At 40.1% G+C, this 19,024-nt stretch overlaps 1 protein-coding gene across 1 annotated transcript in view; it reads left to right on the forward strand.

Moving 5' to 3' along the window:
• Positions 1-19,024, forward strand: part of NBAS (neuroblastoma amplified sequence) — a 578,163-nt gene that overhangs the window by 259,583 nt on the left and 299,556 nt on the right. Inside the window, exons 33-35 of the mRNA XM_018558184.1 lie at positions 8,880-8,993; positions 11,326-11,483; positions 14,612-14,719. Of these exons, the coding sequence (XP_018413686.1) occupies positions 8,880-8,993; positions 11,326-11,483; positions 14,612-14,719 (380 nt within the window). The remainder of the gene's footprint in view (positions 1-8,879; positions 8,994-11,325; positions 11,484-14,611; positions 14,720-19,024) is intronic.

The raw sequence follows: 19,024 nt of genomic DNA on the forward strand, positions 1-19,024 counted from the left end.
GAGGTGTCTACAAGTACTTTTGCTTGGCTCCACACTTCCTGTGCATCTGGACACCCATCCTTGACTCAGATTGATATGTCTTTTGTTTTCTCGCAGTTTTTATTAGAAGACTGAGGGAAGGCACCGATCTTCATAAACTTTTATTTCTATTCATTAACCCTCTAGAGATTCCCAACTCATTTTCTAGTGCAGTGGGCCAGAGTTGAGAGATCATCTCTCCAACAAAGCTAACCATAAAAAAAGATAGAGGATCCAGCCCTTCACCATATGCCTGGTCATAAAAGTGTGCAATCCTAACAACAGTCTGTGAAATTCATAAATAGTGTCTTAGATACTCATTAGAAATCTGTAGTTGTGACAATAGCGTGACAAATGGCAGAACTTGCAACAAATTTCTATGCGTAGTGATTAGGGAGTATTTAAACCTGTTGCAAATATGACAGAACTGTTGCACAATTTATTCCAAAATGGAAGCACTGTTTTCCATATCACCAATATGGCAGGATATCTTTATGAATTTGTACTGCCACTGGTGAAGCCAGTCATGTCTCTCTTGCAAAGGTTGAGCCATCATTAGGATCTTCAGCAGCTGGGTCTTTCCACCATGGTCTGTGCCGCTATGTCACTAATGTGTAACTTTATAGCTGCATGGAGAATAATTTGTTGTTTGTGGAACTTACTTTCTTGTCATACAATAGCAGAAGTATAGTCCCCAGCGGAAATCTGTAGAAGATGCCCACAATTCTTCAACTGACTTCTGTCAGAAACATCCTGTATACTAAATAAACATTGACGGCCCATTCACACTTAAGCGGTCCTTTGCAATTCATTAAATAGCGTGTGTTACATTATGGCAACTCATTCATTATGAATGGGCTGCCAATACACCACAGTAGATAAAAAAATGTATATGACCCTTGTTTTAACAATGTAGCAAACCACAGTGCATGGTGTATGTATTGTGGTGCACTGGGCACTACTGTACGCTATAGCGGGCTGCCATTTGTTTTAGCATTCTTTGCCACAACACACAAGTGTGAATGGGCTCTTATAGTTTATTAGCCCTGGGACAGCCAAAAAGCTGTTGAGAACTGTGGATTTGTCTGAGACGTAGAAATCCAGGGCATATTTCTAGCCTAGCATCACATTAATATTTCAGTACATTCACACACAGGCCTGACGGGGAGCATCGGCTGGCTTATTGCACCAGTGCGCGCTGGTAATGATTGCCCGTAGAGCTCTTAGATAAATTCTCTATCTTTTAGCTGCAACTCAGCTGTAACTAATTTCTTTCTGTGGTGGTGTGCTCCCAATGCCAGAGGAAAGACTAAACTATTGATTAATTCTCTTCTACCAGAATTCTGTAGCTGTGGGCTTAATAAATGTGATTGTTTACGTGTTGCCAAGTTCTAGAAGCTTTTCATTTCTTGGGAAGTTTTAGAGTAAAGATAGCAAAGAGCTATATTCTGATCTGTGGCTGTAAAACATCGTTCAGAGTAAAATAAATAGCACTCTGCCTTTTTTCCCCCTCATAGTGGACTTGAACAGTTTATTTTAGGCTGTTTAGGAGAGTTTTTCTTTTTTTAAAGTCAGACATTTGCCTGTTTCTTGGTGATTTCACCAAGGTTCTGTGAATTAGTTTTGGGTACTTATAATAATTAAAGTGTATCTAAAGTCAAAAACAATAATGTAATATATTGCAGCTTACCAATTCTTAGTTGTGGTGGCTGCATTAGTTGTATTTTTTAGGCTTTTTTTTCTTTTATTTTCATCTGGTTATCCAGCCAGTAACACACTTCCTGCCTTAAGGTGGCTCCACTCTATTGAGGAACAAAAGAGCTACCCCTGGATAGCAGCATTGTCAACCTGTGCAGAGTTCAGAGGCACTCAGATCTAAGTGTTCATTCAAATGTATCAAGGTCTTACAAAGAATTTCACTGGCGCTGGTAAGGCAGATCCAAAAGTAGTCTCCCTTTGTAGGATACCCACACATGGTGAAAAGTTCCAAAGTTGGTCCAACTGTTGCTGATCACTTCATGTAATTACAGTCCGAAAGGAAAATTCAGACCACACCAATTAAGAGATGCTTTAGTTCAGTCCTTTGAGTTTAAGTCCCCAAATTAATAGAGATATGGACGGAGGTAAGCCGGTGGATGTGGTATATCTGGATTTCTCAAAGGCTTTTGATACGGTACCACACAAACGCTTGCTACACAAGCTGAGGGCTATGGGCATAGATGAGGTGGTGTGTACGTGGATAGAGAACTGGCTACGGGAACGTGTCCAGAGGGTATCTGTAAATGGCACCTTTTCAGACTGGGCTAGTGTAATGAGCGGTGTGCCTCAGGGTTCTGTGCTGGGTCCCATATTGTTCAACTTATTTATTAATGACATCGGGGAGGGTGTTAACATCGATATTTCCGTGTTTGCGGATGACACCAAAATTGGGAGGGTAATAGACACGGACTTAGACATTATAACATTACAGGAGGACCTGGATAAAATAGGGGAGTGGGCATTAATGTGGCAGATGAGGTTTAATGTCGATAAATGCAAAGTAATGCACTTTGGAATTAAAAATAAACAAATGGGTTATACAATTATGGGTATGCCGCTGGGGAAGTCAGAAATGGAGAAGGATTTGGGGGTCATTGTAGACCACAAACTGAAAGGTAGTTTGCAGTGCCAGGCTGCTGTAAACAAAGCTAGCAGGGTCTTGTCCTGTATTAAAAAGGGGATGTATTGCAGGGACAAGTCTATAATTTTGTCACTCACGCAGCTGGGCGGATCCCGTCATCTTAGTCGGATGGACTTGATGGACTAATGTCTTTATTCAACCTCAAATACTATGTAATATATCTTGGCAGTGCTTTTATTGAGCCATTTGGTTTGCTTTTATACGACCCACCACGGCGGGTTTCAGCAGGATTTTTACACTACGTTTAGGCAGGTCTAGCTTCTTGTTCTGTGCTGTACAACCTCCATTGGTAGGGTGTTTGGCTGAGGCTGAGAGTAGAGGCTGTGTTGGGTCATGGTAGCCAAAACATTTACATGCCTCAAGTCAGAGTAGTTCAGAGGATGAGGTCACTGGCAACTTTGGGGATTTATTAATCAAAGCAGCAATGCATTTAATAACAGAAAATATATTTTTAAGAGCCACATTTTAATGTCTGAATTCTGAGAGCCTTGGATACAAGTTTATAGTGGACCATGTAGGGCAAAACAACAATTTCACCATCATACTACATTTCCTTTCTGCATTTGCCAAATGTTTCTTCTTTCCCTCATCACTGTTCATCCACTGGGTGTGAAAGAAAGACAGCCCCATATAAGCTTCAAGTTGCTCTAGTCATAGTACACAATGATGAAGACTCTACTCATCTCTGTCTCAGCGCAGGGCCAAGAACCAAGCCCCAGGGGTGAGCATGGAGCGAATCACATGGTCCCTAATACCTGGGTATTTTCTTCACTCCCTGCGACTGAATTGAGTGCGCAAGAGCAGAGATGAAAAGGTGGATATATCCTGCAGGTGAGGTGGAAATTAACAAACAACTGTAGTCCTTTACATAATTCCTCTAATCCACCCCCTTCTCCTAAACTAATCTTCACATACACCCCCACCCCAGTCTCTTACTTATCCCTGTACTCCTCCTGTGCAGTAATTACTTCTTCTCTGGCAGAAGTCTTCTTCTGTGCTCACTACATTTGCACATTGAACCCTCATAGACTTGTATGGGGTGTTCTGTACGCTGTAGTTGCTTCCATATGCAAGTACATGAGGTGTCAGAGGTGGCTGATGTAGAATTGGATTTCTGCCCGAGAATTAGTAAACATTGCACAAGGTATGACTGATACATGAGTAAGTATGACGGTGGGTGGGGTGTGATAGTAAAGGTTAGTTCAGGAGGCATGGCTGGGAATGAATTAGGGGAGTTTAGTAAAAGCTACACTTGCCTTTTAAAGTAAACCTGATGTGTTTCCCTGCATGGGCAAAGCACATGTTTCTTTTAAAGGAGAACTATGAGGTGAGTGTTTTTTTAAGGTTTAACACCTGAGTTTAGTGTCACTTTAAAATGGAAGCCTCCATCAAAAGTCCATGTATCAGGGTGATGACACAGGAGCACAATTTGAAGAAAGGGACACATCATTGTCAGCCTGTACCTTCACTGCAGGTTTACCAGAAATTGTTTTAATGAAAGCTGACAATTTAAATGTGAAAAACAATATGTACTTTTGGAATTACATTCACATGTAAAAGCGTATATGAGATTTTAGTGATTGGGTTGACATATACTTCAATGTTGAGTTTTTCCATTAGACAGGACTTCTTATAAAAAGAAAGATCCTGTGCTTGTCTGTGATCCTTTCATCTACAGAGGCTTTCTACAAACATGGTCAGAGGGCTCCATACACAGAGGGGTCCCACCAAGATTACCTGGAAAGCCCCATTAAAGGAGAACTATGAGGTGGGTGCTTTTCACTCACCTCATAGTTCTAGCCGACCTGTGACAATGAGACTGTCACAGGTCGCTCAGTAGATCGGGAAGTGAGCGAACACATACCGGCGTTCGCTCGCCTCTCGATCCTGTCATAGCCCTCTGCCGTGACAGGGGAGGGGCTGGATTCCTCCCTCCCCGCTCCGATCCGCCAGCGCTGACTGGCAGATCGGAACAGGGGGAGGGGGCCGGTACAGCTGGCTCTGCCTCTAGATAGGCAGAGCCAGCTGTTACTCACGCAGCTGGGCGGATCCAGACATAATTGTCGGGATCCGCTTCAGCTGCGGCGTCTCAGTATACTGCGAGCAGTAGCTCGCGGTATACTGTGGCGTCTCAGTATACTGAGGTTAGGGTGACTGTGAAAGGGGACATTTGGGAGTACTTTATAGAAGGGGTCATCAAAATTTACTCTTGAAAAGTGTAATTGGCCAAATAACTTAGTACACATGCTCGCATTTATCAGACATTCTTAAGTGTTGTGTCAGCACGCCAAGTCTATCGTAGCACAAACACTGGATGCTTTTTTTCCCCTACAGTGTTGGGACGTAGGAGCCCTAGGAGGGGATTGAACTCATTTTGGTTGCCCTGTCATTCTAGTTTACTCATGCTTGGCAAGTACAAGCATTGTCTTCTGCCTGTTCTGTACAAATGCAGTTACCAAAAGCTCAAACGTGAAATGATTAAAAATTCCCAGTAGAACAGTGTTCAAAGCATTCACCAGGGCCTCACGTGCCTCATCTTGATATAAAACCCATATTTAGTATTCTGTTCATCGTGGTGTTGTTTAGAGATAAGGTTGCCCTGTAAACAGTGTGCAGGTAATTTGTTGATTAGGACACCATGCTTTGTTTGTTCGGCGCTATCTCCGCTCTGAATAAGAAAGTCAGCAATAATTTGTGAAGTTCCATTATAAATGTGCCACTTCAGCTATAACTCCCACAGCTTCGTATAGTCATTAGCACATAACTTTTCCTTTCTTCTGTCACAACAGGGATGGCGTGGTTAAATGAAGATCTCTTAACGACAGCCAGCGAAAGCAGAATAACATACATTAATTTGCTCAGCTCTTAACATCTTCTTTTTTGGGGTTTAGATTAGGCTAGGTTCAAATATGCAAATTCTGTCTGCATTTTATATAAGTGCCAGGCCAGACTCTATGGTATCCATCAGGTCAAGGTTTCTCAAAGTTCTGTGGTCATGGACCACTTTAAACCAAGTGACGGGTGCGGCGGAAGACCTGTATTTTATGTACATCTCTTACTCTGTGCAAATTGTCACCTAAAGGTGACTCTTCGACGGTCCCCTTCCTCACTCCTCTCCCTGTTTCAACACATTGTTGCCACTTCTAGCTGCTCACTCGTCTATTGCAATGTATTCAAGGCTTTATATTTATGTTCTGTATACTGCTTCTTGGCTGTGTGTAGCTTTTTTATTTTGTTCCATTTACTTTTTTAATTATAATTTGAAATAAAGTCCCTATAATGTCTCCATTGCTCCAACTGCTTAAGCGCATGATACGTCAAGTGGTTCCCCATCAACTCTCCAATTGTCTTAAAATGTCAATTTTCATTATTTATTCCTCCACCCTGGAAAAAAGTTTTATGACACTGGTTAAGGTCAACAATCTTAAAGCCTAATTCCAGGCATTTATAAACTCATCAAAACTGCATTACTTTACTTATATTGTATTTCCACTTTCGCAGTCAAATTTGAGAAAGTTTGTTATGGGTTCCCATTCACGCAACATAAAAGGAAAGGGGAAAAAAATAATATATATATATACAGGTGAAACTCGAATAATTAGAATATCGTGTATTGTTCTATCTACAATCCTTGTTTTATTGATTGCATGCAATAATCTACTTTTTTGAAGTTGTGGATTTGGGGTTCTTGGGGTTTTCATGAGCTGTAAGCCATAATCATCACAATTATGACAAATCACGGCTTGAATTATCTTGCTTTGCATGTAATGAGTCTATCTCGTATATTAGTTTCACCTTTTAAGTTGCATTAGTGAAATAAATGAACTTTGCACGATATTCTAATTATTCGAGTTTCACCTGTATATATACCCACCTACCTTTTAAGTGTTTGGTGAAGGCCTTTTGCTCAGATTGCAAGCTGCTTGAACAGTTTGAAAGTAGAGGGACAGACTGATATTCCATTCATTAACCTGCATCAATATACTTCCTTTCATTAACCTACAATTCTTCTAAGCCTTTAACTTAATAATAAAAATTTTCCAGCACAGAACGGACAGCATTAATTAGAATAACCATAACTTCCCACAGCCCCCTCCCTAACATTAAATATGAAATAAAGAAGCTAGGCAGGATTTTTAAGCCATATTTTTTGCAAGTGATGCAATGTGAATAGGAACATGTTACAACTATAAATATAAAGCAAGGGTATCTGAGCCAGTTAGATTTATAACATTGTAAGTCGGTATACATAGAAGTAACCTCTTGCAGTTCTTCGGCATGCTACATGTTCCCCCTCCCTCCACCCCTGCCACTAATTCCCAGTCGAGCTTAGTCCCTGTTCACACCTAGGCGTTTTGTTGTGCAAAACTAAACCTGACACAGTGCTCAAGACAAAGAGTCCCATTCCCTTGTCTTGAGCGCAACCAAACACTCAAGACAAGGAATCCCATTTGTTTCTATGAACCCTGTTCACATCTGAGCGTTTTGTCACAAGCAGAAAAACTCCTGTGGCTGGAAAAAGTACATTTAGGCTACTTTTTGGCAGCTTACAGCAAATTTTGGTCCCATAGACTTCAATGGGACACTTCATGTAAAAATAATGTGCAAAATGCATAAAACTTGCATTTCCAGGCGTTTCCCATTGAAGTCAATGGACCAAAAAGTGCTGCAATGTGCCAAAAAGTACATCAGGTACTTTTTCCAGGGACAGGTATTGTTCTGCTTTCAACAAACAGGCCAGTGAACAGGGGCCATATAAATGAATGGAATTCCTTGTCTTGTGTTGACACGCTCAAGACAAGCGAATGGGATTTCTTGGCTTGAGCATTTTGTCGCCGTCAAAATGACAGCTGGGACTTGCTTTGTATTGCAGCCAGGTATTACAGGTGAAACTCAAATAATTAGAATATCGTGCAAAAGTTCATTTATTTCACTAATGCAACTTAAAAGGTGAAACTAATATATGAGATAGACTCATTACATGCAAAGCAAGATAATTCAAGCCGTGATTTGTCATAATTGTGATGATTATGGCTTACAGCTCATGGAAACCCCAAATCCACAATCTCAGAAAATGAGAATATTGTGAAAAGGTGCAATATTCTAGGCTCAAAGTGTCCCACTCTAATCAGCTAATTAAGCCATAACACCTGCAAAGGGTTCCTGTGCCTTTAAATGGTCTCTCAGTCTCGTTCAGTAGGAATCACAATCATGGGAAAGACTGCTGACCTGACAGTTGTGCAGAAAACCATCATTGACACTCTCCATAAGGAGGGAAAGCTTCAACAGGTAATTGCAAAAGAAGTTGGATGTTCCCAAAGCCACAGCTCGCGGTATACTGAGCTTTGGGTGACGGGAGGACACTAGTTTGTGTCCTCCTGTTACCCGTAGGAGAACTATGGGGAAAAGCCCTAACCCCATAGTTCTCCTTTAAGCCTTGTTAGTTTTAATTAGCCATAATTAACTATTTTTTCCCCTTATCCATAAATATTATGATTTGTATGTTTTTATCCATTAAAATGTAACCTTTTTTATTTTTTTAATATGTATTCATTTTGTTATTTTTTTTTGTGTGTCACCTTCAAAGAAATATATAAGATTGGAAAAAAAAGCTCTAATGTAATTACTAGGTAACTTAATACTAGCGACTTAAGTAATCCTAAATTTACTAAACTAACTATGCTTTCATTGCAGATGCTTTGGATGACATTGGCCCTGTAGGCTGCTCACACAAAAATGCAATGATGTGCATAATTTGTACATCACAGCCAGCAGCCTGTTTTGATCCTGCCGAGCATCGAGCAACCTATCTGAAGATAGGGTCAGTGGGGGTCTGTGGAAGAATAGTCTGCCACAGTCACCCCTCCCCAGTCTTCAGCTTACTACATCCCCCCAATCAACTAAAATGTATGGTGTCCTGGAGCTAGTCAACATTGCAATGACCTCAGCCAGTGGCAACATTTACACTCCATACCAGTACTTCACTGTATGTAGAGCCTGGGCCGGGCTGGTTGGCATAATGATTGTACGCATTAAAGTGGCACCATTTATTGTAACACATTGAGACATGAACACAATGGCCATGTGTCTTTTTTCAGCTTTGACTATTACATATTTTTTTATGTATCCTCCCCCTAATTGTTTGATTGAAGCTCTCATTACACAATTCTTCACTTTGCAGGAAATGAAGAGATGGAGAGGAAAGGTCAAGTTCTTACACTTTTAGCTGAGCAAGCGCTTCAGTGCCAAGATTACAAGGCTGCCAATGGGCACTGCCAAGAACTCATGGTCACAGGTAGTACATTATATACCATTATTTATTATTTATGCATTGAATTTACTGGGTGTGCTTTGAATCTTTAACCCCTTCATGACTGAGCTAGTTTTTGGTTTCTGTTCGTAAATGACTGACACACTTTTGACATTTTTGCTGTGTGATTCTTCCACGTCAGTAATATACTTTCTTACAAAGTGCACCCACACATATTATATATTGTTTTTTAGAGGACAGATAGGGCTATATATTTATATCACATATGTGTGTCTAACGCCTCACTTAGGACAAATACAAATTAAAAAAAGAGGAAAAAACGTAAAAAAAACCTTTTTTTCCCAGTTTTGATTTGTAGTATTTTTTTTTAACAAAACCAGCACAGCTAAAAAAAAATGCAATACATACATTCATTTATTTGTCCCTTATTTTTAATTTTTTTTACACTTTTCACTATTTTTTTTTATTTATTTACACTTTTCACTTTTTTTATACTGACAAATTTTATTTATTTAATTATATCAGGCAGTCATTGTGAATTAATCTCACTATTACTGCTTGATAAATGAATACATTTTTTTTATTATCAGGCTGCTTCAAACTTCAGAACAGCCGATAATAAGTTAGTGACACTGATCCTGCAGCAGTTCAGGATTCAGCTGTCAGTGAATGTTTCAGAAAACTTAAACATTCTACTTTCAAGAATAGATACATTATGTGTCTAATACATAACATTTTGTATCTATTCTTGAAAGTCAAAAGATAAAAAAAAAAAAAGCCAGTATAGCTTGAGAGAGATATCTCTCGATCTATACGAGCTGTCAGAATGCCGGCAAAAGCCGACATGTGTGTCCGCTTTGCTGTGTGACTCTCAGACACCCGATATTAAGGTATCGGGTGTCTGAAAAAGGTTAACCCTTTCAGTAATGGATCTCTAGATAGTTAGACATCCATTACTGAAAGGTAACCGCTGATTCTCAGCGGTTAGCAGCCTTCTAGTGCAGCAAATAACTTGTCACGTACAGTGTACGTGACGAGTCATTTGGTCCCTTTGTGGCTGGACGTACAGTGTACGTCTCCCGTCACGAAGGGGTTAAAAAGTGAGTTTTTTTTCACAAGTGTCAAGCTGAGCCTATCTCTATATGGGTGTTTCTGGGTGTGAAGGACCTATATGAAAATATCCAAGGAAAACATTTTCTCTTGGTATTCAGTATTGTTCCACAGCAACCAATCAGATCCAAACACGTCATTCTTTCACAGTACAGCCAAAGCATTTTTATTGTTTTACAGCTTCACATAATACCTCCGGCAATTGTTCCCTCGAATGATTACCTATATAAGTGGGGCCTGCTGTCAAATTATTAATGAATTGAGTGTATACTTGACTTGAACCCAACATCTGCTGCTCGTTCGTGTATACACATAGAGGAAACCTGCGATCTGTGCTATGTGTGAGCTTACATTGTACATTCTGCCTACTGAAAATGCATATGCTCCACCCAGAGATTACTATTCTGAACTATGCACCAACGTACCTGCATTTTGGGTATTTTGTGGGGGCCCATATGCTTCTGACACAGTATACTGTATGTCTCTAGCCCTGTGCCTGTATATGTTGCCTTAGATACATTTGTTCTAGGTGGTAAGCACAGTTACCTGTGGTGATTGACACTTTGCTGAGCAGGGAAAACACTTTACTGCAAGACAGTGGCAATGGTCCTCAAAGTAAACTTTCTGGAGAAGACATAGATCTTGCCATTGTTCATCTTCATTTGAAAATGCTAATTTCTTTTCCATTCTGCTGACCCTCTTGTTTTCCAGGTTATACACAAAACAAGCATGTATATCAGGAATGTCAGAGCCCTTTTGTATACTTGTTTTAGGTTAATGACTCAAATTAATAATACAAAATGTTTAGCATGACAGCCGGGCATCAAGCATTTGCAGTAGGGCAGCCTTCGTGGTTCTAAAAGGAAAGGTTCTCTTTAATGATGCATTCCAGGGAGAACTGTCACACAGATTGTGACTGTTTAAATTAGCCCTCAGCTTTTTAGCTGTCACAAGAGAGCTGAGGAATATGAGGTCCCACCTCTTACCTGGGACCTTCTGTTCAGTTCTATGATATCTGTGTTGGAAACCGTCCTTCCAACCTATGATTTAACAATGCTGTCCTCTATTACAGGCTATTGCTTTTCATTGGGAATTAGAGCAAGGACTGCAACTCACTGAACTGCTAATTAAGTAGAAGGAGTTTAACTACTGCAAAGGAGGGTCGAAGGCTTGTTTCTGTATGAAGAACGAGCATGTGTTGCTATATTATTCATTGTATAATCTACCACATAATTCTACTTCTCAGGGTACAGTAACAGCTGGGAAGTGTGCAGTAAACTGGGACAGTGTGAGAACTATGATGACCTGGGAACACGGCAAGAGCTTATGGCATATGCTTTGACTCATTGTCCTCCATGTGCCATACAGGCATTGCTTTCTTCTAGCAGCTCCTTACAAACACAGGTAACTGCATTATGCTTTAACTGTATGTTGACAGATCCACAAATGTAAAGGTGTAAAGGATAAGTTCATCTGCTGGCTTATATCATGCAGAAATTCCAGAGGTCACTATCTGCTTTTTCCATCATGTGACATAAATGAACAATTTAACTAGAGCAATGAGAACTTGTTATAAAAGTTATACTGAGTGGAGATGGGATCTCAGGTGCATAGACCTTTCCACTAAGGTCTCGGGAGATTTAAGAAGCTAAATGGATAATCAGACCTCTTGCATCTATTCAAAACTGTGTGGATAAGCTGATTATGTAACTTTTGTAGACATTTTTAACCGAAAGGCCAACTTTACTCTATGGCAGATCTGATACTGTATGACAAGGCTGTACAAAATATATTGACTGCCTTGCTGTGTACATGTTGATGTATCTAATGTGCCTTATGAAAAATACAGTAATCATTCATGTTACCATGATAGAGGAAGGGGGATACTGTAGGTAACTGTGACCATTTCTCAAGCACTGGTTAGTTGTGTCTATAGTTCTTCCATTGCTGAGATACAAGAGCTTGACAATACTCATGTCTATTTAAAGCACATGTATGTCTTCCTTGAAATGAGAACTATTCTGACTCCGATCGTTGTGATAGCGAAATATATCCCTTGCTGAGACCTCTATGCCTGGCCTGTATAAGCAGATATACTCACTGCGGACAATCCTCGTCAGATAGCTGAACTCGTCAATACCTATTCATTCAAAAGAGGTGTTTATTCTTTAACATCAGGTTACAGCAGATGATAGGAACAGCAGATGAACAGTTATAGTATTGTGCGGTCAAAAGATGATGCCTTTCCTACGTAATGTGCAGATTACATATGTGTCCTTGTTACATGTGGCTGTTCACTGTGGCCATGACACAGGAAGTACTGCACACAGGTAGAAGGAAGGGGCGTACACTTGTGGGAAATACGTTGTCACATGAGGAATAATTACAGAAAGACATATATATATTACAACAAAAGGCCTCTAGATGGCAGCATAGGTTAACACATGGATTTAGCTATGAGAAAATAGTTAGGCAAACCACACTATATAAACTCTAATCTATATAACATTGCTAATATTAATTGAGGCTATGCGTCTCATTTTCTATGCCCCTGTTGGGGCGGCACAAGAACAGTGATTAATATTATAAAAAGTTGACCTGGTATGGATGTAAGGCTATCAAGTTCCCCCAAGAGAAGGCATGAAAAATGGTGCCTGAACATACGGGTTATCAACCCGTATGTTCAGGCACCATTGTGTGCCTGGTGAACCCCTATTCCCAGGGGCAGTCTATATGGTATGCTTTTACTTGATCTCAATTTGAGCTCTGGTGCGCTTGCCTAGATTACCCAGACCCAAATGTATACCTCCGGTTCCCCTAGACCATATCTCTTGTGCCAGCCCCTTCCTACCACAGCCGATTGGCTAAGCTTAGCATCATGCTAATAAGATTGGATGTACTAGCCACATAAGGCATTCCAAGGTTGACACACTACATTTACTCTCTCTGTCAGTAGTCCTAGAACTATTGACTTGGAAGAGTAAGAACAAATGTTCCTCCTCAGATATTTATAGGGATCATTACTAGGCAAATTCTCCTTAGACTGGATTCGATTCTCCTTTATATGAATGTAGAGGAATTGAATGACTGCCATACTATGCAATGTATGTATTTTGTTAATCAGAGGGATATGTATTGTTTTGTTTTTTGTTATCTGTATTTGGGGTGTGGTAGAAAGCCTTTATTGGTGTAGTGTTATATGTTGTTTCTTGTTAGATGGAAGTATGAATGTAGAGGAATTGAATGACTGCCATACTATACAATGTATGTATTTTGTTAATCAGAGGTATATGTATTGTTTTTTGTTATTTGTATTTTTGTAATATGTGAAACTTGGAAAACTAATAAAGAAATATTTTGAAAAAAATGTTGCCACACTCTGTTAGGAGTTTGGTTCAAGCTGTGTAGATATAGAGTGAGTGAACTGTTAGTACATAGTACCACCAACAAAATGCTCGGCAACAATAAGGACAGCTTCACACTTGTTACTGTCACTAGTTCTTCACCACCATTCACCTATGTGTTATTTTTGGTTCTTTGTTGTTTTTTTCGTTTCTCACAGTTCCTTTTGACACAAATTTATTTATTTTTTCGTTTCTTTGGTATGATTTATTTAAGAATTTTAGTTAAGACATGTATTGATACTTATAATCAATTCAACCTTATTTTAGGCTGAGGTTAAAATACCCAGCCCCGGTCCACTTATTATTTTCACTGGATCACTTTATTTTTCACTTAAATACTTGATTGTATTCAATATTAATATCTTCATAATTTACACCTTTAGCGCTTTGATTTAATCTTTTTCGAACAATAAGGAAGTTCACAACATAAACTGCGGGGGGGTTGTGTGCTGCCCCTTGCAGCCCTCCTATCCTATGTTGGTCATGCAAAATTTGGGCCCTGGACATCTCACATTGCAATGCAGATGTCACGAAAGCCAATAAAAGGGTGTCTGCAATGTGCTGTGGAAAGCAAAGGGGGCTTGCCAGAGTACAAGTCATTGTTATTGTGTAGGCTGCCCATTCTTTAGTTGCATAGGTATACGGAAGATACAAGCATCCACAGTTATCTGAGTTAGGGACGGAATTATAAAAGCTATGCAGGGCATTACAGCTGCTAGATGGAACTAGAGGGGTATATGAATTTCCTATTCTTCCTATCTAGCAGCTGTAATGACATGTGAATGACATTCACCTAGATATTCACTGGGCAAAGCCTTTTTAAATCAGCCCCCTAGTGTCTCTTAGGTGCCTATATTAGCTTTACTTCCAGCCTTTTACAAAGCTCACCTTCATTGAATAACTTCACTACATTGCCTTACAATGTAAGTTTAACAAAGATGGAGATATTGTAATGCATTGTAATATTTACAAATATATACAGGAGCAGGACACATTGCATTTTCAGCTTATTTTGTCCTAGGTAATTCCTGTAACACAAACAATGCCATACACAATGATGGAAGTGTCCATTTTCTTAGCAGTAGGTTTGTAAAACTATTTCTGCACCCTGCTGGGGTTTTTTTTCAGATTCTCTATCAAAGAGTAAATTACCAGATTCAGCCGGGTGATGGAGACGGGATGGTGAATTCACAACACTTTGGACCTGCTGTGCCTGCTGCCAAAGACACCTGTCCGGTAATCTACTGTTCATTTTCTAACATATATGTGTGCAGGAGCGTGTACCTTATTTGTATAGTTACTCGGCATGGTTCTGCTACCAGTTTAGAAGAAATGTTTGTCTTCCGAGGGAGAAATAGATAGACGTTAGAAAAGAAAAAATCTAGGCCAATGCAAAGTTTTTTTTCTTTAAAACAGACCTCCAAGTTAATTAAGAAGTTAATCAGATATTAAACTGGTAGATGTTGAAATATATTTTAATAATTGTTAACACTTGTATCACTCTTACAAGCAATAGAAGAACAGCTAACATGCAATCCAATGTGTGACTTTTTGGGGGTCTCTGGCCATCCCCTGCAATGCATTATTCTAATTGGCAGCACAGCTCACACAAAGCAGAATCTGCAACCACTTGCATTCATTTGCTGGTTGAGGCCGCTGAGCTGGAGGATTAGGTGGTTTACGGAAATGGCATGGTGTTTTACTATGTGGTCTGTTTAAATTGTATCTCAAGCCAAACACTTATATCAAATATGTTGTACCACCTTGCATTTTTCCAGTGAATACAAGGCATTTTCTGATTGGGAGAGATGGAGAGGGGTGGTGGATAACATCACAATCGGTACCTAGTCCAATCAAAGACCACAGTGAGGGGCATTTATCAAAACTGGAGCAGACAAAGTCTGGAGCAGCTGTGCATGGCAACCAATCAGCATCCACCTTTCATTTTCAAAGCTTAACTGAACAAACTGAAAAAGGAAGCTGATTGGTTGCCATAGGCCACTGCTCCAGATTTTGTTGCTCCAGTTTGGATAAATTACCCACCTTGTATTCATTGAAAATAATAGTGGTGTTGGTGGTCTAAATGGGGTGGTGCCAAGTGAGCAACTCCCGGTGCTCAGTGTGTAGAGGGAAAGCCACTGTAGAAGCACCTAGAAGATCACAGCTATGACTGTATGTAACATGAGCTGGGATTTTCAGCATCCACAGCAGCCCGTTGGATATCGACTATGGATACCTATTAGGGCTGCAACTAATGATTACTTCCATAATCGGTTAGTTGGCCAAATATTTTTTTTTTTTTAATCGGGTAAACAAAATTTAGATAAATGCCATCCTTAATTTAACTGAAATACATAAAAGCAGTGTAACAAACAGAAAGTTTACTTGAAAATAAAACTGCATGCACAATTTATTGCAATTACACTGCACTGGAACGCACGGCATTACGGTACCATGTGTTCCAGTGTGGCGATCAGACTGTGGGTGGGAGGCGCGTTTGAGGTGCCATTAAAATGAATGGCACTGCAACACACCTCCCGCAGCAGAATTTGTCAGGCCGAAACCAAAAATTACTTTTTTCACAACTTTTATATATATATATATATTTTTTTTTTAAATAATTCTATTGTAAGCACATGGCACTTCAATAGCTTCAGCCAGGGAATAACAGTGGCCAGTGGCAAGATTCTGCAGATGGCAGCTGAGTGTTAATACAGCAGGTAGTGGGCTGGTGCAATAGCCAATAGCAGCCTGGCCATTGCCCCCACCCGCTGCATGCTGTGCCCTCCTCCCAGCGTGGGGGAGAGAGCTAGGGGATCCAACCAACTAATCAATAATGAGATTAGTTGACAACTATTCTCATTACAGATTATTATTATTATTGATTAGTTGGTTGCAGCCCTAATACCTATATCGAGCCAAGCTGGCCCAAAAAGACAATTCCTGGAGTTCTGCTTTAAGTTCTTTATTAAGTGAAAAAGGTACTAATTACCTGTAATCCTCCTCCCATACCAGCTGAAGTTTAAAATTAAACTCATAGTGGCGTGCCAGCTCTGGATGCATAGTAAGTGACAGGACAAGGGTAGGTTGGTTCTTTTAGATTGTAAGCCCTCACGGGTAGGGCCCTCCTTACCATCTTGTCTTAAATTGTATTGTGACTGTAATGTCTTCCTTATATTGTAAAGCGCTGTGCAAACTATTGGCACTATATAAATCCTGTATAATAATACAGAATTCTAGTAACAGCTGAGGCAGTGTCATGTTTCATGTGCCAGTAGTTGTCGGGGCAAGCATGAAGGCAGCATGAAAGTTCAGTTCTAGGCGTTACATAAAGAAGATTGTAGGATCCAATATTGTGGTCCCATTCCTCAGGGTAACCCAGCTCTATTACATGGAGGATTCTGACATGATGAAGGACTGTATCCCTAGAAATAGAAAAGCTAAATGATTTCCCTTGCAGATAGCAGCCATTACAAATTAACTGTTGGAGGATAGGTTTACCTCTTTTGACTGGAGTTCCTCTAAACCCGAAAGCAATTATCTGCCCATTTATCTGAAAGTCTATAGGCTCGCTAGTTTACTAGAGGTCAGTTTGGGCCAGACTCTATGAAATTGCCTGTGTTACATCCTATTTGTGTCTCTGCCTTCCACTGCCGAAGATCTCCTGCGCTTCCAGCTGTTCGGCCACAATGACTAATATAGATTTGTTACTTAAAGTCAAGCACAGTTTAAAGATAATTGGGGAAGCCAGTAAAATCGCAGCCATCTCAGTACAATAATAAACCAAGAAATCTGTCTCTTAAAAAACCCATCTGATTGCTTTGTAAAATGGATGTGGCTATTCTGCTCAAATGTTAACAGCTGCAAAGTAATCTTGAGTGCATAATGTATTGCGCTTATGATAGTGCAAGAGCATAAAAATGTATCGCACAGAAGAAAATAATGGCATTTTGTTTAATTTACCTTGAAGTGTGTTTTAAAATGTTCTACCAAATGCAATTAGACATAATAGTAGAAGTGAAACTGGCAGGATAGGAATGCGGTGACCGCCATCGGAGGCTGACTGCTCAAGAGCTGTCACCCTTTTTCTTTCTTTTCTACCTAGCAAATCAATGATCTAGAGCAGGGGTAGCCAAACTTTGGCTCTCCAGCTGTAGTGAAACTACAAATCCTATAAGGCATTGCACGACTCTGACAGCCACTGGCATGACTTCCAAAAGGCAGAACCATGACGGATTTGTAGTTTAACCCCAGCTGGAGCAGCTCTACTGGCTATATGTGACCTAGAACCTGAATAAAAGCCATTGAAAGCTCAGCTTCCATTCAGCTTTCATGCTTCAGGTCAGTGACTCATTAGCTTGGGAAGCCCAGGGATTACAATGACAGCTCCGGAGCCTAAATCTTTTTTAAACAAGCCATTAATAGCAGCTTCCATATTTGTTTTCTCATGGCTTCACCTTAGGGTTGAACGCTTGGTGAAGATATGCAATGAATAAAGGGAAAATCACATTATTTACACCTAGCGACAATAAATCATCACATTTTTCTGGGGCCAATCCAGAACAAGAATTAATAAAACAGACTGTGTACAAGCTAATATGATGGGCCGGGACCAAAGCTTTCTGATTATAACAGGGTGACAAATATAGTACCCCTTGCTCTCCTGCAAACCTGATATGAATTACCTTTTGTATGTCTCCCTTGATGCAGTGGAAACTATTCCACTTTTGTCCCTAACTTACCCTGGCTCCCACCCTACATATGACCAAAGCCATTAGACCTCATCCTTTCACATACTCTGTGGATTTCAGTCTCAGTGAAGGAGCCATGCAGACTCATTTCATCCCCCACCTCCTTCTCCTATCAATATTACTCTGCCCACTCTTCCCCCCATGCGTCAGGGAAATCTTCAAGAATTGTATTGGTAGCACTCCAATGACCTTAAAGATGTTCACTCATTACTTACATCCTAGTCACTCATAACTTTCCCTTGACTACAAATATCCTATACAATTCCCAAACCAGTATTCTTTCATTATGCTCAATTGCAACACTATGCCCATCCCCTGATTAAAGCCCACACACCTCCATTTGCACTAAATTTCTTTGAAAGTAGATATGATCCCCATTCACCAGGCCTAATACCATCTATCCTATCTATACAATCAGGAGCACAGGAAATCATGAGTTGAAGCCCATGTATAACTTACATTCAGGAGCAGAGGAAATCATGAGTTGAAGCCCATGTATAATTACATTCAGGAGCACAGGAAACCATGTAAGGCAAAATAAAAGTACTTCCACCACAAGGTACTCATACTTTAGTAGTTCACTGACCAGACCGGATAATATTCTTGGTCATTATAGTTGAGGAGCACTTAGGAAAACACACGGATCAAGCAGTAAAATTATACCTTTGCCATACTTCTACTGGAATTGCTTAAAAGGGCCTCTGATATTCTTTTTCATAAGGTGCTATTATTTAACCTGTGGAAATTGATGTTATTTTAGGGGAAGCACACTATACAATGGGCGCTGCTG

This window comes from Nanorana parkeri, unplaced genomic scaffold (genome assembly GCF_000935625.1).
Source record: "Nanorana parkeri isolate BGI_ZX_2015 unplaced genomic scaffold, ASM93562v1 scaffold324, whole genome shotgun sequence".
NCBI classification, from domain to species: Eukaryota; Metazoa; Chordata; class Amphibia; order Anura; family Dicroglossidae; genus Nanorana; species Nanorana parkeri.